The sequence below is a fragment of the Trichosurus vulpecula genome, chromosome 3, assembly GCF_011100635.1.
Source record: "Trichosurus vulpecula isolate mTriVul1 chromosome 3, mTriVul1.pri, whole genome shotgun sequence".
In the NCBI taxonomy this organism is placed as follows: domain Eukaryota; kingdom Metazoa; phylum Chordata; class Mammalia; order Diprotodontia; family Phalangeridae; genus Trichosurus; species Trichosurus vulpecula.
Window position 1 is genome coordinate 127,438,269 of NC_050575.1, and position 22,938 is coordinate 127,461,206.

The following is a 22,938-nucleotide window of genomic DNA, read 5'->3' on the forward strand; positions in this document are numbered from 1 at the left end:
AAGCTTTACCACTGGGAGAAGCAGTTCCTATTCTCCCCTCCCCTGAGAGCTCATCTCCTCTGTGAAAAAAGGCAAGCTCAGGACTTTGCTCTCAGAGATTATATACAGCAAAAAGAACTCCACAGGCATGCACTGCCTCTGCCTGAATGATACAAGTGTGGAAACTGAGAGGCCAGATGAAGAGGTGGAAAGCACACTGATTGACAGGTGATGGGTTTGAGTCCTGACTCGGTCATTTATTTGATGCTGGGCAAGAAATTTAACTTCCTCTGGTCACAGTTTTCTCATCTCTAAAATGAGGGGAAGTCCATTAAGTCCTGCTGAACATGGAGTTGAGTAGGGACGGGAACCCCAGTCCTCTCAACCCAAATCTGAAATGCTTTCGGTTACCTTTCAGCTATCGGGGCTGCTTCCAGCTCCAATCCTCACCTTCCTAAGTTTACTTTAGTTCTAACACTTCAACATTGTTGTTCTAAAGTTCCTCCCAGCTCTAAAAGTCAAGGGCCCTATGCTCTTAGTCGCCAAGTCAAGCACTTGGCTACAACAGGAATATACACAAGCTGGCTCTTTAGTATAGGCAGGTGGACCAGTATTTGCCCAAAGCTTGGAATACTCCTTTAAAAAAATCCTCTCTTCTCTTAAGATCTTTTCTGCCCTCCTATCCCTGGACCCTTACCTGAGAAAACATCATATTCCATCTGAATGAAAGATCTTGAAAACAATAACCTAGTGGGAAGGGATCTTAGCTGAATGCTCAGCTTTGTCAGCAAGGGAGGGGGACAGAGCCTGAGGTGTTGCTTGTACGAGTTCCCATATGTTAAGTTGTGAATACGGATACTCAGTCTATTCTAATGCCATGCAGAAACAGGAGGAAACCAAACCACAGAGCAAGAAATTTCTGGAGAAAGCAAGCCAACTTACCTCCATTAGACTTAAATGTATTCCTATGAGGTAGGGCATGGGAGCACTGTGAAGAGAAACAAAGACAAACAGCTGTTTTAATGTCTGTTGCATCCGCCTGAAAATTACAGACGGTTAAATATTTGCAGAAAAACTGTTTTAATAAACGTATGCACAGTTACATTTTCTTTCACAACAAAAATCCTAATATGACATTATGTTCCCGAGCTGAGAAGCTTCACAGGGATTTTCAAAATGTTTGCAGCCTGGGAATGATAGCACACGCCTGTAATAGAAATGGCAGTTGAATAACAAGGCTTAAAATGCAGGAATTAACAACAAGCTGGAATGGGAAAAGGGTTATTCCTTCCATGATTGCACTTTCTTTGAGGTCCTGTACAGGTACCACTTCTCCATGAAACTTTGCCTGATGACCTTGGCTAAAAAGAGCTCCCCCGCCCCCCCACCAGCACCCTCCACTCTCTAAGATCTCTCTACGATGGCTCCTGTGCACTATGATCTAATGTGCAGCATTGCTATATGTGTGTGTCCTGGGATCACTAGATTTAGCCCTTTCGCAGTTGAGTAAACTAGAAGAAAACCGTTCAGTTAGAAAGTTTGAGGAGGTTTGGTCCAACCCTCTTGTTTTATAGATGAGGAAACAAGTCCACAGAGAAAAAGTGACTCTTTATAAGACTCTCACTTGATCCTGTCATCCACACTATTGTCCTGTATCTCTTCTGCCCTTTGTAGCTAAACTCCTCAAAAAGGCCATCTACACTAAGTGCCTCTGCTTTCTCTTCTCTTACCCTCTTCTCAACGCTTTACAGTCTGGCTTTCCGACTTTATGATTCTATTGAAACTGCTCTTTCCAAAGCTACAAAGGACTTTTTAGTTGCCAAATCCAACGGCCTTTTCTCAATCCTCATTCTCCTGGACCTCTCAGCAGTCTCTGACACCGATGATCACTCCCTCCTCCTTGATACCCTCTTCTTTCTAGGTTTTGGGGACACCACTCTCTCCTGGTTCTCTTCCTACTTATATGACTGCTCCTCTGTTTGCTTTGCTGCATCCTCATCCAGATCACATCCTCTAATCACAGAGGTTTGGAACCTTGTCCCACAAGGTTCTTCTGTCTTCCTCTTCTTTTTTCCTACTACTTCACTTCCCATGGATTTAATTATTGTCTCTAGATTATCAAATTACCTATACTGCCCCAAATTTTCTTCTGATCTTGAGTCTCACATCTACAACTGCCTTTCAGACATCTCAAACTGGATGTCCAGTAGACATCTTAAACTTGACATGTCCAACAATGATCTCATTATCTTTCTCCTTAAATCTCCCTGGCCTCCACCTTCCCTATTACCATGGAAGGCATCATCGTCCTCACAGTCCCTTGGGCTTGCAACTCAGGAGTCATCCTTGACTCTTCACTATCCCTTGCTTCTCATATCCAATCTGTTTCCAAAGTCTGTTGATTTCATCTTTGAAGCATCTCTCAATTACTCTCCCCTTCTCTCCTCTAACATGTCACCAATTGTCATCTTACACCAGGACTGCTGTAATAGCCTGCTAGTAGGTCAGCCCACCTCAAGGCTCTCCCCAATCCTATCCATCCTCCATTCAGCCACTAAAATGATTTTCCCAAAGTATAAGTCCATTCCTGTCACTCTAACCTCCAACTCAAAAAACTCCACTGGCTTCTTATTGCTCCCAGGATCAAATAACAAATGTTCTACTTGGCATTCAAAGCCCTTCATAACTGAGCCCCGTCCTACCTTCTCAATCTTCTTACACCCTACTCCCTACCTCCACCCCCTGCAATCCCCATACTCTTCAGTTCAATGACATTGGCTTCTTGGCTGCTCCCCAACGGGAGATTTCCATTTCTCAGCTCCAGGCATTTTCTCTGGCTGACCCCATGGGAAGCTCTTTCTCCTCAACTCTTACTACTGACTTCCCTGGCTTCCTTTAAGTCTCAACTAAAATTCCATCTTCTACTGGATGCCTTTCTCAACCCTTCCTAATTCTAGTGCCTTTCCTACTTATCATGCATAGAGATTGCTTTGTCTCTATTTGTTTCTATGTAGTTTCCCCCATTAGACTGTAAGCTCCTCGAGGGCAGGGACTGGCTTTTGCCTCTTTTTCTATCTCTAGCTCTTAGCACACAGCCTGGCACATAACGGATGCTTAACTGACTGACTGCATGCTCCCTGAAGGCACAGATTGAGTTGTTTTCATCTTTGTAGTTACAGTGCAAATATGTGCCATACTGTCTGGCACATGTTAGGTGTTTAGTAAGCGTGTGTTGAATTGGTGAATACTGAACCCTCACTGCCCACTTGAAGCTAAGCATCGCCTGGAGAGTTGCATCCAGGTGAACATACTCATTCAACAGCTCAGGCAAGAGCTCTCATCATGGGTTATCTTCTGGTTTCATAGAATCATAGAATATTAGCGTTGGAAGGAATTTCTGGACACAAGAAGCACAATCACTGAAATGAATAGAATGTTAGAACACAGACGGTCAGAGCACAAAAGAGACCTTAAAAAAATTAACTGTTACAGCCAGAAGGTACATTAATCATAAAGACTATTAGAATACAGAACATGAGAATCTAGAAGGGACCTTAGAACACAAAACAGAGTACTGATAGTTAGAAAACCTGAAGGGCCCTCAGAGAATATCAAGTCCAACCTTATCATTTTTAGATGGAGAAACTGAGGTCCAGAGAGTTTAAATTTCTTTCTTAGAGAAGTTACTTGCCCAAGATCATACAGAGTAAGAGAACTGAGATTTGAATCTCAAGCTGGAAAAAGAGAGGAAGGTATGGGGATGTACTGCCAAAGTTTTTCTTAACTCATTTCCAGAGACAATCTCACTCTAAAATTTGATTTATGTCAAATTTACACTTTTCTCAACAAGATTTCAAAAAGGGGCACCCATTGTTTGAGGGCAATAACCACAAACACCTGTGAGGATGGGACACAAAAGCTTTCAATCACAACAAACTGGGTTTTTATTCTATGTTACCATTATAGGGATACTGATAACAAAGATGCTAACCTTCCATGAAGAGGCAACTATAAGGTAGCAAAAAGAGAAGACTAAAATGGAGCCTAGTTTCCCACAAATCACTTCAGTTATTTTCAGTTTACCCAACTGTAAATTGAAATAATAATACTTATACTACCCACCTCACAGGAATGTTGCGAGGAAGGCATTTAAGCTATGAAGTGTTACTGAAATGGGAATTATTATTGTTAATCTTAGCCTCAGTTTCCTCATTTATAAAATGGAAAAAAGATATTCTTTGTTCCACCTCCTCCACCGGGGGTGTGGAAATAGAACTGCTTTATGGTTTATAAAATATTACACAAATGGGAGTCATTATTATTATTATTCGGAGCCTCAGTCTCTTCATCTATAAAATTGTGAGGAAAGAATTCTGTAAACTGTAAAGAACTGCAAAAAATGGGAGCTGTTACTGTTATTATCCAAACAGCATCAATTTGCAGCTGCACAAAGATAACAAACAAGCCTTTACCAGAAAAGATACAACCTGAACCCCTTAAATAATAAATTAAATGTCACAACCAAAAAAGTCCCATTCAGAGTATAAAATACCCTTCTCAGCCAAAGTCTACAAATTTCTACAGCAGTATTTCAAGAGGATGGAAACAGGGCCCTTATGAAATCTCCTCTGATTGGGAATCATTCTCCCAGAATGCTTTGGGTTTTTTTTTTTCCTCAGAGCAATAGAAAAGAATCGTATACTATAATGAAACTGGATTTATTTTTTTTTTAACTTCTAATGAAGAAAATAAGGTATCTAACTTTTTTTTTTCCGGTACACATTCAACTTCTTCTCTAATGGAGGCCTTCTAGGGGCAAGGCACTGTCTGACGATGTATTTTATTTTTTCCTCTTAAAGCATAAACCATTAGTTTAAGATGCCAGTTGTACAAATGCTCAAACTTCCTTGTGTGGTTGGGATCTGCTGTCCAAGCTCTCCCCAGCATACTGTGTAACGAATGTGTTTCTAATTAAGTAGCTTCAGGAACACGACAGCTTCAATGTCAGAAATACAAAGTCTGAACCCCCGGCAGGAAGTCTTAAGACTGCAAATGTCTCATCTCGCGGAACCTTGGCTAATGTAATGAAAGGAAGCAAGAAGAATGTGGAATTCCAGAACAGGGGCAAATTATTACTGTCTAGAAACATAGCCTGCCAGTCAGTGCGAGAATTTCCCAAATCCGTAAGAATCAACCTGCTGCATCACTTTCTCTATCTTTTCATATTTAATTGAAAAATGAGCCAACAACAGTGAGTTTTAATTAAAAATGTCAAAGGAAAAATGCTTCTATCAAAGGATTTAGTCTATAAAACTGGATTTTAAAAAGAAAAGAATAATTAAATATCTAGATAACAGTCTTCTGTGTGATTTATTAATTAAGCTTTTTCTTCTAAAAGGAGATAGCAATGCAGTGCAGCAGAAGGTGCTTAGGATGTTTGGATCCTGTATAAATATGCAGTTTGACCTTGGGCAAGTCACATAATCTCTCTTGGCCTTAGTTTCTCATCTAGTAATTGACAGGGATGTGCCAGATAGCCTCAATCAATAAACATTTAAAGAAATGCCTAGGATGTGCCAGCTATATTATGTTAGGCACTGGTTACACAAAGGTAAAAATGCAATTATTTCTTGCCTCCAAATAACTTACATGTAAGTGAGGGGAACAAAATGTACAGATGCTTTGCAAGAAAATAGAAGCTATCTACAAAACAAACAAATGGCAGAGAAAGGCACAGGCAGCTGTGGAGGGATCAGGAAAGGTCTCATGTAGGAGGTAGCATGTGGCATAACTTTGAAAGCAACTAAAGAGTTTAAGAAGTGGAAGTGAATAAGAACTGTGTTCCGTGCCTGGCGGACAGACTGGTCAGCAGTACAATGATGAGAGAGGGAGTGGCAAGAGGGCCATCTTGGCTGGTGTGCAGAAACATAAAGGACAACAAAGTCTAACAAACGGGGAAAGGCAGGTTGAAGCCACGTTATGATGGGCTTTAATACCAAAAAGAGGAGTTTGATTTTGACCCTAGAGGAAACAGGGAGCCATTGCAGCTTGCCGAAGAGGAGAAGAACATGGTTGGACATATGCTTTAGAAAAATCACTTTGTCAGAGAAAGATGAATTGGAAAGGGAAAAGAAGAGGCAGGGAAACCAATCAGTAGCATATTTCAATAGTCCAGATGACTATTCTGTGTTTCAACATTCAGTTTTAATGTTCTATGCCGTAATAATCTAGACTCTAAGATATTCTTAGAACATTATAAAATTTGAAACACGGAGGTTCTAATACCATTTGTTTTTATCTTCTTACAAAACCAAGTTTGTTAAAACAAGGAAGAAATGAAATCATTAGAAATAACATGAAGGTACAAACACTAAGAAATCACCAGATACAAAGTCGATTATACATTTTAGGCATATTAAACATGCATTATTTAAGTACAATAATTTTTCCAAGGAGTCATTATGGCCTATCATGGAAAAGCAATTTCTTCGCCAAGTATTGTTCGGGCTGTAACAGCTCTGCATTTAGAACATATTTAAGACACATTATTTACTCTACACACCACAATAGCTTTATGTATTGTACAAATGTAAATTTAGACAATTACTTTCTATGCTGTCATCATTTCCCTACTAAACTGCAGATACTTTTTTGAACCTATTACAAATTCTCTGCAAACACACAGAAACCCAGGACCTAGCTGACAATCTCTTAACATGCTGCAAATATGAACTTGAATAATTCTATGTATATTCATACAATAATACCATGAAAGAATACTAACTTAAGTTTACAGAAGACTTGACAATTATTTCACAGAATAACAGAATCTTCAAACTGGAAGAGACCTCAGAGGCCATCTAGTCCAACCTGTACCTGAACAAGGAGCCTCTCTCTATGATACCTCTGATAAGAAGTCATTTAGCCTCCACTAGATGACCTTTGAAAAGGAGAAATACACCATTTCCCAAGGAGGCCATCCCAATTACACAGAAGTTTTTCCTTTTTGTCGAGCCAAAATCATCCTCTGTCACTTCCAGCCATGGTTACTAGTTCTCCTTCCTGAGTCCAAGAAGAACAAATCTAATCCCTCTTTTACATGACAACACTTCAAACACTTAAAAGACAGCTCACTCTCTCTTCTCTAGATTAAATATCTCTAGTTTTTTCAAAGGATTCTCCTATGTCATGATCTTGAGGGACTTCTTTATCCAATCAACTAACCAGATATTTAATGGGTATCAACTAACTGGGGAGATAAGACATATATACATTAAACAATAAGGTAGTAACATACGAATGTAAATTCATATACAGAATATGCATCAATGCTGCACATGTAGTATATATATGAACCCACCTAGGCATGTGATATGACTATAAATCGAGGAATAACACAATCTCAGAGGAACCAGAATTGCAGGTGACCAAAAGATGACTAGAAAGAATCACTGTGAACCATCAGGGACACTGGGGGTAGTGAGAAGAATCACCACCTCTGTGGTTACTCTAGCCCCTTACCTTACCCATCTCTCCTTTTTCATCAGCTGTTGGCTATCTCAAAACTCATATGACAGAGTCAGACTATGGGAAGAACTGAGACCCCTTGGAGGGTACCCCACCTTACTCTTGCCTTCTCCCTTTTCCCTAGCTGCATAGCTTCTCCCAAGGTTTTGGCTGAGATGGTGCCTAATACCCCTATTAGACCTTACCATCTTTCCTAACCCTGCCTCCAAAGATTCTCCAGGCCTTATGATCTGACCTGCTTCTATGCCCTGCAGTCCTCTGTCACCATAACCTTATGTAGCCTAAAGACTCTGGGGCCTTGCCATGTGTTTCACAGCTTTTGGGCAGCTAAGTGGCACAGTGGATAAAATGCCAGGCCTGAAGTCAGGAAGACTCATCTTCACAAGTTAAATCCAGCCTCAGACATTTACCAGCTGCACGACCCCAGGCAAGTCACTTAACTGTTTGGCCTCAGTTTCCTCATCTGTAAAATGAGCTGGAGAAGGAAATGGCAAACCACTCCAGTATCTTTGCCAAGAAAACCCCACATGGGATATGAAGAGTCAGACACAACTGAAACCAATGAAACAAGAACAACAATTCTGCCTCACTCCTCTGCCCTGGGACTTTTGGACCCTTTCATCTGCTGTGCAGCTGAACTTTCTTTCACATGTTACCTCTCCCAATTATGTTCACTTCTTGAGAGCAGGGACTCTCTCTCTTTTCCTACTTGTATATGTCCCGCACTCAGTACATAATAATTTTTTTTCATTCATTTGCTGTGGAATCAGGAAGGTTTTAGCATATAACAATGATTCTTGTATGTGAGAAGACTCAAAGAAGACATCATCAAAGATTGGAAAAGTAGGTAAGATCATGTGAGTGATAACAGACGGACATGTCTAGTGCTATTCTGTTAGCCACAAAATATTCAAAGAATCATACACACACACACACATATGCATATATGTATGTATGCATACTACTAAAATCTATATTGATAAAGAGAGCATTCAAACTGGAAAGATCGGAGACCAGTCAAACCATCAAAGAGTATAGTTTTATGACATACTGATATGATATACATCATTGTAATTATTATAATGTGGTGCTAAATTATTGTTTCAACAATCCAGCTAGCAGCTGTTGTGGGGGTGAAAGACCAACACAAGCCCAACAACAAGCACGCTACCAGCATGCTGCAAAAGCCCAGGTTCTTTTGATCTGCTTTACTAAGGAAAGCAACGTTAAGGGGTTAACAAGCTTATTTTAATCCAGCATACAAATATCACTCACTTAGTTCAGGAAAAAAAGACAGCACCATGAACTTCAGAGCAAAATACAAATAAAGTATAAACATCAACAGACAGACCTTGTCTGATTCAAATCTCAATACATAGTTACCAGAGTTTAACAAAGTCCCAACATCTGGGTTTACGAGCTAGAGGGCTCTTAGCTACAGTTGCCTGGAGTCTCCGCATCAGCTCGTGCCACCAAGAGTGAAAGCCCTGAGCAAACGGCTCTGTCTTCTCTTCTTACACCATTTCAGACGTCATCAAACGTCATCTGAATGACCAGAACTTAGGCTGCTATGACTGGCTCTTGAGTTAGCACCTCCCCTTAGTACCCTGGGAGCTTCACACCCACATAGGCTTAGCACCTAATAGGGGTTTGGGTCTGGGGCTTAGCACGAGTAAGGCTCAATGAAATACACTGAATTAATCAAAGGAAACAAAAGCCAAACTCTTCAAGGGCACTTGGTTGAACTGAGTGCTAAGAGCCCATTTTGCTTACCAACACAATTATACAATGCAGATTGTTAAAAGATAGGGCAGCTTTTATAGGGGAAAGCTTCATGCAGGAATAGGCCTTGATGAATTATATATACATATATATATATATGTATATATATATATATATATATATATATATGTGTGTGTGTGTGTGTGTGTGTATGTATATACACACACACACAGAGATAGATATAGATAGATAGATATACATATATTTGTATACACATATTTATACGTGTATATTATATATATAATGCTCAAATGTATGTGTATAAGTGTGTGCATATATATATATATACATATATATGTGTGTATGTATTGGCAAGAAGTTGCAGAACTGTTTGATTCCTATGAGGTAGGCAGGGAAAGTAATACAGGGTGTCTCAAAAGTCTTACTGTAGTTATTTTAAGTTTATTTTTCTTTTCAGTTCCACAGTTTTCCCTTCTCTCCATCCCTACTGAGAAAGCAAGAAATTTGATACTCATTATACATATATAGTTATATAAAATATATTTCCATATTAGTGATGTTCTAAAAAATCCTAAAGCCAGAAAAATGAATAGGAAAAAAATATGCTTCAGTCTGCACTCTTGAGTCCGTCCGTTCTCTACCTGGAGGTACATAGCATTTTACCTCACGAGTCTTTTGGAGTTATGGTGGATCAGCATATTGATCAGTTGCCTAGTACAGTTTTAAACTAAGCTTAAATTATTTTAATTATCTTTAGAGATACAGAGTGATGTGGCCACTGTCACAGGTAGCAAATGAACCTCACAGACAGCAGAATGGCATTGCTAGAGAGCATTGGACAGAGTCAGATGATCTGGTGTCATATTCCAGCTTAGTTAATTGTTTGTGATATGTGTGAAGATGGGTTACTTAATTTTTGAGAATCTTAGTTTCCTCATCTATGAAATAGGGATAATAAATTAATTGTACCCCACCAGGCTTGGCTACAAGAATCAAATGAGATTGGTAGAGATTGTTAAAAATCTTAAAGTGATACTTAAAAATAAGTTATCATTATGATGGAATGAGGACCTAGGTCTAAAGTCCCTGGATATCTTATTTTTAATTTAAATTTGTTTCGTCCTGACCAGTTATTTTATCAGGGTAGGGAGTTCCCCAAAAGTAAACCCCCTTTACCAATGTAGATCAGCAATTGCTTTGCAACTTACAGTGACAGAGAATTGTCCTGAGGCTCTCAAAGGTTAAGTGATTTGCTCAGGATCACTTGACTAATAAAGGTAGTATGTGACAGAGGCAGACCTTGAACACCCGGGTCATCCTGACTCTAAAGCTACATCTCACGCTGCCTGTCTTTTCTTAACATTAGATAATATTCTTAAGAGTCATAGGATCTTCTCCTCTAGTCAGTGTGATTTTGCTAAAAAGATGTCTATAGCTGAGAGGCACAACAAGTGGTTAGGCTCGATGACTCTGGGATCCCTTCGACCTCTAACACTCTAGGATGCCATCTCTAAACCCTACAACCTTATGGATTGCCAAATGGTCATGCTTCAAGTCAAGATGATCAAGTTTCAAATCCAGCCTCTGGACTTACTGACTGACCCTGGGCAAGTCATTTTAACTCTTAAGGAAGGCCTGAAGCAATTCTCTTATAACATAATAAACTGCAGGACAATTGTTGATCTGCATTAGTTTTCTCCCAGGAAAGCTCCTTATAACAATGAAATCACAGAGTCAAATAAACAAAAGAGATCCTATTAATAATGAAAGGCTTTTAAATGTGTGTTTTTTTTAAAAATGAGACTCATATTTATGAACTGTGGTCTTTGAGTTAGACTTTTCTACAGTTCAGCATTCTGAGAATGGTCCACTTCTGAAATCTGGCTCTAAAATATAGACTGCTTCAGAGATTACACGTAGTTCGTGTGCCACCCCTCCCATTGTTATACAATTTCAGAAGATGAGATGAAGCGCCATGTGCTAGAAGAAAACTGGACTTTGGTTGACCAAAGTGGGTCCATTCCTGGCCTCCTGCCAGTCACTTAACTAGCTAGTTGTATGACCTTTGAGCCTCAGGGTGGCCATCTGTAAAAGAAGAGGCCTAGACAACTTCTAAAATCCTTTTCAATTCTGACATTCTGTTCTTGATATTCTTTTTAAAAAACTCTCATCTACTTCTAGCATTCCACTTTCTAACATTTTCTGTGTTCAGGTTGCTGCTAGCACTAACATGTTGCGTTCTGTTCTAACATTCTATGTGTTATAGGTTCTTTCAGCTCAGGTATTCTACTTTTGAAGGGCCTTTTCAATTCCAAATGTTCTATGTTCTAAGGCTTCCTCAAACTCTACTACAGTGATTCTAAGTACTAAAGACCAGGCCTCTGTTTTGCAATATGCAGGCATGAATATGGATATTGCAAGTTTCTTAATGGGCCGGTATTGCCCATTCATTATAACTGTTTTCACAATTTATTTAATTCTTTTCCCTCTAGCTAACTAGAGACCTCTTAATTATGTTTCCTCAAGGTGGGCAGCTACTAATTGGAAGAGAGTCAGGTGAAATAAAGGTATACTGGTAGTTCAAATACATAAAATAAAGCCACCTAGAGACCAAAAAGAGAAAACACTGATCCCCTCCTTCCCCTACACATATGCCTATCAGAAAGGTACATTAGCTTAGGGCTGTCTAGGGATTAGTTAGATCTCACAAGTTCTCTCCACCTTCTTCTCCCTTAAAAAAACAAGGCGTTAGCATAATAACAGTTCACACTTCAAATTATTTCTATCAATCCTATCTTTCATTCACAAACAATTTCTCATCATAATACCCTGATTAGTAAAGGGAATCCTATGAATTTTAAACCTCTTCTTTATTTTCCAAGAAAACACCAGCAGGTAAGGGGTTCTGTCTTAGGCTTTAAAAGCTAAGAACATGGTTTGCTTTTTAGCGTTAAATTCTTCACAGAAATGGAACAGAGTGTGAACTAAAGCTCTACTATTTATTACCTCTAAGAAAACTTAGATGTCCCTTCTCTCTGGGCTTCAGTTTCCTATATACCTATAAAGTGAGAAGGTTGAGCCAGATAAACTCTTAGGTCCCTTCTGGCTCTAATATTGTCTGATATAATGTTTTAAATCCTATGAACATATGGATATGGTCCAGTGTATTTACAACAGTTTCAAGGCCAAATATTTGGGAAAGTGGCAACAAACATAGAACAATCATCAGACCAGTCTTAGGCAAGAGAATAGCTTCCACTTCTCCAGGCCTTCCATTTCTACAGAGGACTTTCCTCACAACAACGGGTTCCATACTTTAAGTATTTTCATCCCCATTTAAGAGATGAGGAAAATATGGCTTGAGAGAGTGGGAACGTGATTTGAGTCATAGAGCTAAGAAAGGGTGGATTCCAAAGCCAGTTGTCCATTATGCAGTAGTACTTCGATTATAAATGATCACTACATCAGCTTTAAGAGAATTAGACAGAGCACGGATGATAGAAGCTAACCTTCAATAACAGAATAGATGTCTGGCACCAACCATCAAGCTAGGCTAATGTTCACTTAGAACTTAGAATGGCTGAACAAGTTGTGGTACATGACTGTGATGGAATACTCTGGGCTATAAGAAATGATGAGCCCAACGATCTTAGAAAAACATGGAAAGACTTGCATGAAATAACAAAGAGAGAAATGAGCAGAAGCAAGAGAACGCTGTATATAGTAACAGCAATATTGTTTTAAGGATGCCTTTGAGTGAATGTCCTTTTTACTATTATAAATACCCAAAATAACTATAAAGGAGATAAGAAGAAAGATGCTATGTGCATCCAGAGAAAGAACTGACAAATACAAGCATATATATGAGAAAAAAACGGGGAAAAAGGAAATTTACGTGATAACTTTATTGTGTATTTAAAGGAATAGCACACTGTACATAGTGGATTTGAGGTTTCATGTGCAATTATCTTTTTTATTGTACTATGTTATAGAAATGCTTATTTTATTCCATAAGTCAAAATATAAATAAATTTTTAAAAAGATCATTCTCTGAGGTATGAGTACAACTTCAATTTGGTAAATACACTTTCATGATTTCCTTAATTAATTAAATATTCAGAACTGAAGAGGCGGCACCCCTATGTGGAAGTAAGAGCCGTGGGCTGAAACTTGGAAGAATGAATGGATAAAGTTCACAGATAGTGTCTGAAAGGAAACCTCAAGGGAATACATAAAAGTCTGGAATAGTCAACACTTTCCATTCCTTTTCAGACTAATGGGAGGAGACAGGCTTAGAAAAATTCAAGAACCATGACTAAGATCTCTCTTACAGGAGAAATTTAAAATAATAGAAACGGGATAGAACCAAGATGGTGTGGTACAGGTAGCAAGCCAGCTGAACGCTCTCAACATTCTCCTACAAACAACTTTAAAATAACCCCTCTAATCAGATTTTGGAGTTGTGGAGTTAACAAAAGGTCAGAGTGAGACATTTTTTCCAGCCTAAGACAACAGGATTTCAGCAGGAGAGGTCTGGTAACCTTAGTGTGGGAGCTGGCCTGGAACATGGCAGGAGTATAAGTGGTGCGCCTTGGAGGTGGCTGTGGTAGAGGCAACAGCAGCAGCCTTATGAGCTCTCATCTCAGAGATGGTAAGGGGGTCAGACAACTGGTCAGAAAAAAGATTATAAGGAACTTTTTTTTGAGGTTTTATGTGCCTTGTATTATGGTATTTTCAACAAAAGTATTAGCAAAATATGCCATTTTCCCCCACAGACATTTCTTGATATTTCATCCTCTCCATTTAACTAGGGAACCTTTAAAAGGGAACCTTTTGCTAGCACTAGATGCAGCTGTTGCCAACTGGCAACTCTATTGTCCACAAGTAGTTCTGGGTTGCAGTTCCAGGGTGGAGAGGAGTGCTGGTGGTTGACTGCAAGGCAGCAGGGGCCCTGGCTTCAGTTCCAAGGTAGAGAGGACCACTAGGGCTTATGGCCCTCAGAGAGGAGGGAACTTGGTCACAGTTTCGAGGAGAGAGGAACATTAGTGCTTATGGCTACAGGACAGTATGGGACTGGTTACAGTTCCAGGGTCAAGAGGGGTGCAGGGCTTGCAGCCACAGGGAAGCAAGAGCCCTTCCTGGGGAAAAACCAGAATACAGACCAGGAGAGCAGTGACCATACTTCTCCCTGGATCATGCCACCTTGGAAGCACTGAAAACTTGCGAAGCCTCAAAATGAGCTCTGAAAACAGCAGAATGAAAAAGCCTGAAACCTGGGATAGCGCCTCCCCAACCCGAGGTAAGCTAGGTCCAATTTTATTTTTTTCCTCACTTAGGAGTATTTTATTTTTTCCAGTTACATGTAAAGATAGTTTTCAACACTCGTTTTTATAAGATTTTGAGTTTCAAATTTTTTCTTCCTTTCTCCTTCCCCTCCCCCCTGTCCCAAAGAAGGCAAGCAGTCTGACATAGGCTATACATGTAAAGTCATATTAAACATATTTCCACATTAGTCAAGCTGTGAAAGGAGAATCAGAATAAAAGGGAAAAAACAGGAGAAAGAAAAAAACAAAACAAAAAGAGAGACAGAGAGAGAGAAAATAGCATGCTTCAATCTGCATCCAGACTCCACAGTTCTTTCTCTGGATGTGGATAGCATTTTCTATCATCAGTCTTTTGGAATTGTCTTTAGATCACTGTGTTGTCGAGCAGAGCTAAGTATACCAAAGTCGATCATTGCGCAATATTGCTATTACTGTGTACAATGTTCTCCTAGTTCTGCTTACTTCACTCGGCACCAATTCATGCAAGTCTTTGCAGGCTTTTCTGAAATCCATCTCTTCATCACTTCTTACAGCACAACAGTATTCCATTACATTCATATACCAACCTTGTTCAGCCATTCCCCAATTGATGGTCATCCCTCAATTTCCAATTCTTTGCCACCACAAAAAGAGTTGCTATAAATATTTTCGTATATGTGAATCCTTTTCCCTTTTTTATGATCTCTTTAGGATACAGACCTAGTAGTGGTATTGCTGGGCCAAAGGGTATGCACAGTTTTATAGCCTTTTGGACATAGTTCCAAATTGCTCTCCAGAATGGTTGGCTCAGTTCGCAACTCCACCAACAATGCATTAGTGTTCCAATTATACCACATCTCCAACATTTTTCATTTTCTTGCTGTCATATCAGCCAATTAGAGAGGGTGGTATCTCAGAGTTGTTTTAATTTGCATTTCTCTAATCAATAGTGATTTAGAGCATTTTTTCATATGACTATAGATGGCTTTAGTTTCTTCATCTGAAAACTGCTTGTTCATATCCTTTGACCATTTATCAGTTGTGTAATGACTTGTAATTTTAAGCATTTTTAAGTCCAACTTTAACATAAAGTTCAAAGTTAAGAAAAAGGCTGGAAAAATGAACAAACAACAACAGCAACAGGACTTGACAAAGCCTACAACAAAAATGCTATCTGAACTCAAGCCCAAAAAGAATTCCTGGTTAAAGAGACAAGAGTGATAAAGGAAATACTGGGGAAAGAAATGAGAGTGATACAAGAAAATTATGAAAAGAGAATTAATAGCTTGGTAAAAGAGGCAAAATAACAGGAAAGAAAATAGCACCTTCAAAACCAGAATTGGCCTATAGGTAAAAGCGGTTCAAAAATTCACTGACATAAAGAACTCCTTAAAAAAGCAGAATTGGCCAAATGGAAAAAGAGGTACAAAAGCTTACTGAAGAAAATAATTCCTAAAAAATTAGAATTGGGCAAGTTGAAGCTAATGTCTCCATGAGATATCAAGAAACAAAAAACAAAACCAAAAGAATTGAAAAAATGGAAAACGTGAAATATCTCATTGGAAAAACAACTGACCTGGAAAATGGAGGAGAGATAATTCAAGAATTATTGGATGCCCAGACGCCATAAACAAAAAAAGAGCCTAGGTACAAAATTTTGAAAAATTATAAAGGAAAACTTAGATCCAGAGGGTAAAATAGAAATTAAAAGAATCCATCAATCACCTCCTGAAAGAGATCCCCAAGTGAAAATTTCCAGGAATATATTTTTAATCTTATTTAATATTTTATTTTTCCCAGTTACATATAAAAACAATTTCAACAATCTTTTTTCTTCATATTTTGAGTTACAAATTCCCTTTTTCTCTCCCCCTGCCTTTATGAAAATTTTCTATTTCAATGAATTTCCATTTTTCCCTCTGAGGGATTATACTCAGTTTTGCTGGATAGGTGATTCTTGTTTATAATCCTAGCTCTTTTGCTCTCTGGGATATCACATTCTAAACCCTCTGATCCTTTAAGGTAGAAGCTACTAAATCTTGTGTTACCCTGTGGCTCCCAATATTTGAATTGTTTCTTTTTGGCAGCTTGCAATATTTTCTCCTTAATATGAGAGGTCTAGAATTTGGCTATAACATCTGTGGGGGTTTTCCTTTTTGGGATCTCTTTTATGAGGTCATTGGTGGATTCTTTCAACATCTATTTTACCCCCTAGTTTTAGAATATCAAGGCAGTTTTTCTTTATAATTTCTTGAAAGATGTTGTCTAGGCTCTTTTTTTGCCCATGGCTTTCAGGTAGTCCAATAATTCTTAGATTATCTCTCCTGGATCTATTTTCAGGTCAGTTGTCTTTCCAATGAGATATTTCATATCTTCTATTTTTTCATTATTTTGATTTTGATTGTTTCTTGATATCTTGCTTTTCAACTTCCTTTTCCATTTGGCCAATTCTGCTTTTTAATTCTGCATTCGTCTCTTCATTGGATTTTTGTGCCTCTTTTACCATTTGGCTTATTGTAAGACGTTATTTTCTTCAGTATTTTTGTGCCTCCTTTACCAAGCTGTTGACTCTTTTGTCCATGAGTTTCTTGCATCTCATTTCTCTTCCAAATTCTTCCTCTACCTCTCTTACATAATTTTCAAAATCCTTTTTGAGCTCTTCCATGGCCTGAAACCAATTCATGTTTTTCTTGGAGGCTTTGGATGCAGGAATTTTGACTTTGTTGTCTTCTTCTGAGTGTATGCTTTGGTCAGAGGTTTTTCCTTTGTTTTTCTGGTTTTTGTTTGCTCATTTTCCAGCCCATTTCTTGACTTTTACCTCTATGCTAAAGTAGGGCTCTGCTTCTCAAGTGGAGGGGGTACTGTCCCAAGCTCCCAGTTTTTTGTGCAGCTACTTTCAGAGGTAATTCTGGGGACCTGTAAGTTTTTGGCTCTTCCAAGGTGGTATGATCTAGGAAGAAGTGTGTTTACTACTCTCTTTTACTGTGCTCTGGTTTGTGTGTGAGCACAAGCACTCTTTTCAACCCTGGAACTGTGACCAGGGTCCCTGCTCACTGCAGCTACAAGCTCTGCTGGGCTAGACCTCCTTCTCACACTGGGACTAAGACTCAGGACTGCAATCCAGATCCAAGAATAGGCAATGCAACACAATCCTGCCCCTGGTGCCAGTAGAGGGACCTCTGTAAATCTCCTTCTGATACACTGTCCAACCTCTTTACCCTCTATGGGCTGTGAGGTCTGGAAAATACCACTGCTGCCACTGATTCAGTCACCCTGAGGCCTGTTCTTGGTTTGCTGGGGCCCCGTTTGCACTGGCCCAACCTGTGCTGGTCTGTGCTCCCCTCTCAACCTGGTGCAACAGACCTTTCCTGCCAACCTTCTAAGTTGTCTTAGGCTGGAAAATTGTTTCACTCCATCTTTTTGTGGATTCTGCAGCTCTAAAATTTGTTAAGAGTCATTATTTAAAGGTATTTGGAGGGGTTTGGGGGAGAGGTCAGGTGAGTCCCAGCCTTTACTCTGCCATCTTGGTTCCACCTCTTGTCATTTCCTAGGAATATTAAGCCAAATTCCAGATCTCACAGGTCAAGGAGAAAATACTGTGAGCAGCTAGAAAGAAACCATTCAAATATTGTGGAGACACAGTCAGGATCACATAAGATTTTGCGGCTTCCACATTAAAGAAGTGGAGGGCTTGGAATATGATATTTGAGAAGGCAAAGGAGCTAGGATTATAACCAAGAATAACTTACCTAGCAAAACTGAATAAAATTCTTCAGGGGAAAAATGAACATATAATGAAAATAGAGGCCTTTCAAGCATTCTTGATGAAAAGACCAGAGCTCAAAAGAAAATCTGTTAGTCAAACACAGGACTCAAAAGAAGCATAAAAAGGTAAACATGAAAGAAATATTCTAGATCAGGGCTGTCCAAAATGAGGCCAGCAGTGTGATTTATGCAGCTGCCTACAAGCATAGAAATTTACATAAATGCTTTAGTAAACAAAGCCGAGCTACCTCAGAACTCTCACTAAAATGGCAAATCAAAATATATTGTCTATTGTTTCAACAGCCCTGCTCTAGATACTAAGACACTCTTACATTTCCATATGGAAAAATGATACATGTGATGCCTAAGAACTTTATCTTATCAGGGGAGTTAGATGGAGTCTACACAAACAGAAGGCATGAGTATGAGTAGATTACATTGGGATGATCTCAAAGCAGTGAAAGGGTGAGAAAAAGGGATGTACTGGGAGAAGCAGGGAGGGAGAGGTGGAATGGGGAAAATTCTATCACATAAAAGAGGCTTGCAAAGAAGAGCTTTTATAGTGGAGGGGGGAAAGGTTTAGGTGATGGTGGGAAATGCCTGAACCTCACTCTCGCTGGAATTGGTTCAAAGAAGGAACAATATACATACACACTGAGTATAGAAATATACCTTATCCAAAAAGTAAATAAGAGGAAAGGGGATAAAAGAAAAGTAGGGGTCAGGGGAGATGATAAATGGAAAGGCAGATTAAGGGAGGCAGTGGTCAGAAGCAAAACAGACTTTTGAGGAGAAACAGGGTAAAAAGAGAGAAGGATATACAGAAGAAAATAGGATGGAGGGAAATACACAGTAACATAACTGTAAATGTGAATGGGATGAGCTCACCCATAAAAAAGAAGTGAATAGCAGAATGGATTAGAAACCAGAATCCAAGGGTATGGGATTTACTAGAGACACACTTGAAACAGAAAGACACACATAGAGTTAAACTAAAGGGCTGGAGCAGAATCTTTTATGCTTCAGCTAAAATAAAAAAGGGGTTGCAATCATGATCTCAGACAAAGGAAAAGCAAAAATAGACCTAATTAAAAGAGATAATCAGGGGAACTACATATTACTAAAAGGTATGACAGACAATGAAGTAATATAATAAATTTTTAGAGCAAGTTTCTCTGATAAAGGCCTCATTTCTCAAACATATATAAAACAGTTAAATTTATGAAAATAAAAGTCATTCTCCAACTGACAAAAGGTCAAAGCATATGAACAGACAATTTTCAGAAGAAAAAAAATCAAAGTTATAGTCATATGTAAAAATGCTCTAAATGATTATTGACTGGAGAAATGCAAATTAAAATAACTCTGAGCTACCATGTCATACCTATCACATGTGACAAATGCTGGAGGGGATAAGGAAAAATACATACACTAATAAACTGTTTTCTCCATTCTGGAGAAAAATAGGGCTATAAAACTCTGCATACCCTTGAACCCAGCAATATCATTACTAGATCTCTACCCCACAGAGACCAAAGGAAAAGGAAAAGGACCTGTGTGTACAAAAATATTTGTAGCAGCTCTTTTTGTGGTGGTAAAGAATTGGAAACCGAGGGATTGCTCATCAACTGGGGAATGGCTGAACAAGTTGTGGCATATGACTGTGATGGATCACTATTATGCTATGGAATGAGGGAGGTGGTTTCAGGAAAAAAAAATGGTAACACCTATATGAACTGATGGAAAGTAGAGTGGGAAGAAACAGGAGATCATTGTGCACAGTAAGGATGATCAACTGTAAAAGACTTGGCTACTCTGATCAAGACAACGATCTAAGACAATTCCAAATGACTCCTGATGAAAAAAATGCTATCAACATTCAGAGACACAACTAATGAACTCTGATTGCAAACTGCTGTTCCTCCAGCAAGACAATCCATATCCTGAGTGTGCACTTTCCTTGCTTGTCTCCCATTCCTGGAATTCTCTCTCTCCTCATCCCCTGACTTCCATGGCTTCCTTCAAATGTCAGCTAAGAATTCTGCCTTCTGCCACGGAGCCCTTTCCTCTGAGATGATCTCCAATTTATTGTCTGTATCTTGTCTGTACATAGTTATTTGCATATTCCCCATTAGACTATGAGCTCCTTGAGGGAAGGGCCTGTCTATTGCCTTTCTTTGAATCCCCAGGATTTAGCATAGTGCTGGAACATAGTAGGCACTTAATAAATGCTTGTTGACAAGTGTTGCCTAATTCTAATACAAATTCCCATTTTACAGATAAGGAGATAAGGCTGGTTTATGCTAATTAATATGGGTAATCCAAATCAGTCAGAAATGAAACTTAGATTTGGATTCCAAATACAGTGCTCTTTCCACTGCTTCCGGTCACAAAGCATTTCATTCAAAACAATCCTGTGTGGATTATCAATTAAGAAGCACAAAGTTTATAGAAGACAAAACTGAGGTTGAGAGCAGTAAACTGATTTGTTTATAGCCACAAAACCTCTGTTAGACCTAAGATTTAAATCACTATCTTCTGACTCCAAGTCCAGAATTCTTCCCTTTACACTAATTTGGGTAAAATGAGCTTATGTCTGCTCCCCATGGGATACCACCTGATATGCCTCATATTGATAGTATATCATGGATAACCATGCTTCTTTGACTCCTCAGCTCCCAGAGACCTTTTAATGCATCTGTAATTCATTAACAATCTGATTAGGGGTAACTGATTGATATGGCAGACAGTTTATGAAAGACCTTGAAAAAGCACAGATAAATAGAACCCGCAGTCCTCTTATCTTACTCAAGTGTCTGGGATACCACTCATTGTCTAGAGGGCTGGTGAAAAAGCAAGGAATTCAGTCAAAAGACTTGGATATCAATCCTGGGTTTGCCAATGGCCAACTATATAACTTTGGATAAATCTTCTAATTTTTAGGTTTTTCGTCCATAATACTTGTAATATCTACTTCACAATGCTGTTACAAGCATATAAGTTTTATATCACCATTGTTATATGATGGTTTTTAAATTTCTTTGAATCTACTAATGAATCTTGTACCAGGTTCTGACCCTACAAATGATAGGCCCCAGGGTTTAATCTAGAACACTAACTTTTAGATTCAACTCAGAATCTCAGGAATCATTTAATCAATTTGCCTCCTCGTCTTGATGTCTTTCTGAAAAAAAAAATTTAAGCTTACCCTTCCTTAAGACTATTTCATCACCAACAATGTGTTAGTAAACTTCCAGATCAGCTCCAACATAATTATTTTTGGGGAGGTGAATGAGGTGGGGACCTTATTTTAGACTCTGATTCTTGTGGGAGGCGGGGAAAGAATTTCTATGAAAAAAAACCTACAGCTACTTAGACTACATCTGGAGTTCTGTATATGATTCTGCACACCACATTTTGGTAGATATTGACAAGTTAGATTATTCCTGGAGAAAGGTGACCAGGATAGAGAGAAGATTGTTTGAAGTAACTAGGGATATCTGTCCTGGAGAAGAAAATAATTAGGAAGGACAGGTAGCTGTCTCGGAGCATTTAAAATTTGGTTATTGTATGAAAGAGGGACTAGATGGATTCTGCTTGGCCCCAGAGGGCAGAACTAAAGAAGCTGAAGAGAAGCAAATTTAGCTTCTCAATAAGGAAAAACTTCCAAATAATTAGTCTCAAGGAGGATGAAAATTTTTCATCAAGGAGGTCCACAAATGGAGGCTCACCATTTGTTAGAGATGTTATACAGAGAACTCCTTTTCAGGTAAGGGTTGGACTAGCTGACCTCAGAGATCTTCTACAACTCTGAGAGACTATGAGAGACTCTGGGAGTTTTAGTGAACCATATGATATGAGCCAACAGTGTGGCTTGACATTCAAAAAAGATCTTAGGTTGCATTATGAGCAGCACACTGTCCAGATTCGGGCTCCACAATTTAGGAAGGATATTGAAAAGCTGGAACAACCTGAATAAAGTCACCAAGGTAGTGATGAGACTCAATGGTCTGTAAGGAATGGTTCCTAGAATCATAGACTTTGGGGTAGGATTTTAGAGACCCTCAATTCCAATAAAATTATTTGCACAGAAGAAGAAACAGAGATGAGATGACATGATCACACACATGGCAGGACCAGGATTCAAAAACAAGGCTCTTTCTACAATATAAGAAATTAGGGATATTAAGCCTGGAGGGAAGACTCAGAGGGGTCACAGTAACCATATTTAAGCATCTGAAGAGCTAACACGAGAAAAAAGAATTGAACTTATTTTGACTGGCCTCAGAAGGCATGGCAAGGAATGAATGGAATGAAACTGCATAGAGGCAGATTTTGACTTGGACGAACTTCCCATGGAGTCAGTGAGGTTCCTGGCCCTCAATGTGCTGAAGCAGAAGCTGAATGATCACTAGTGAGGGAGTATAGGTTCTGGGAACCTCCTTGAACCCCACCTTGAATCTTCCCATTCAATCTGGTGTTAGCTTGAGGCCATAAACTTTTTTCTTTTTAAGTTCTTTAGAGAAACTAAAATTTTCCCAATTTTGTAAAAGACAACCCAAAGGCAAACTTTTGGGAACTGAAAAAGATTGACCCATTATAGGCATGGGGGCTGGAAGTC

At 39.0% G+C, this 22,938-nt stretch overlaps 1 protein-coding gene across 4 annotated transcripts in view; it reads right to left on the reverse strand.

The window, feature by feature from the left end:
• Positions 1–22,938, reverse strand: part of DENND1A (DENN domain containing 1A) — a 697,281-nt gene that overhangs the window by 272,824 nt on the left and 401,519 nt on the right. For all 4 annotated transcript variants that reach the window (XM_036750170.1, XM_036750168.1, XM_036750169.1 and 1 more), the window contains exon 11: positions 922–967. In XM_036750170.1, coding sequence (XP_036606065.1) covers positions 922–967 — 46 coding nt within the window. The remainder of the gene's footprint in view (positions 1–921; positions 968–22,938) is intronic.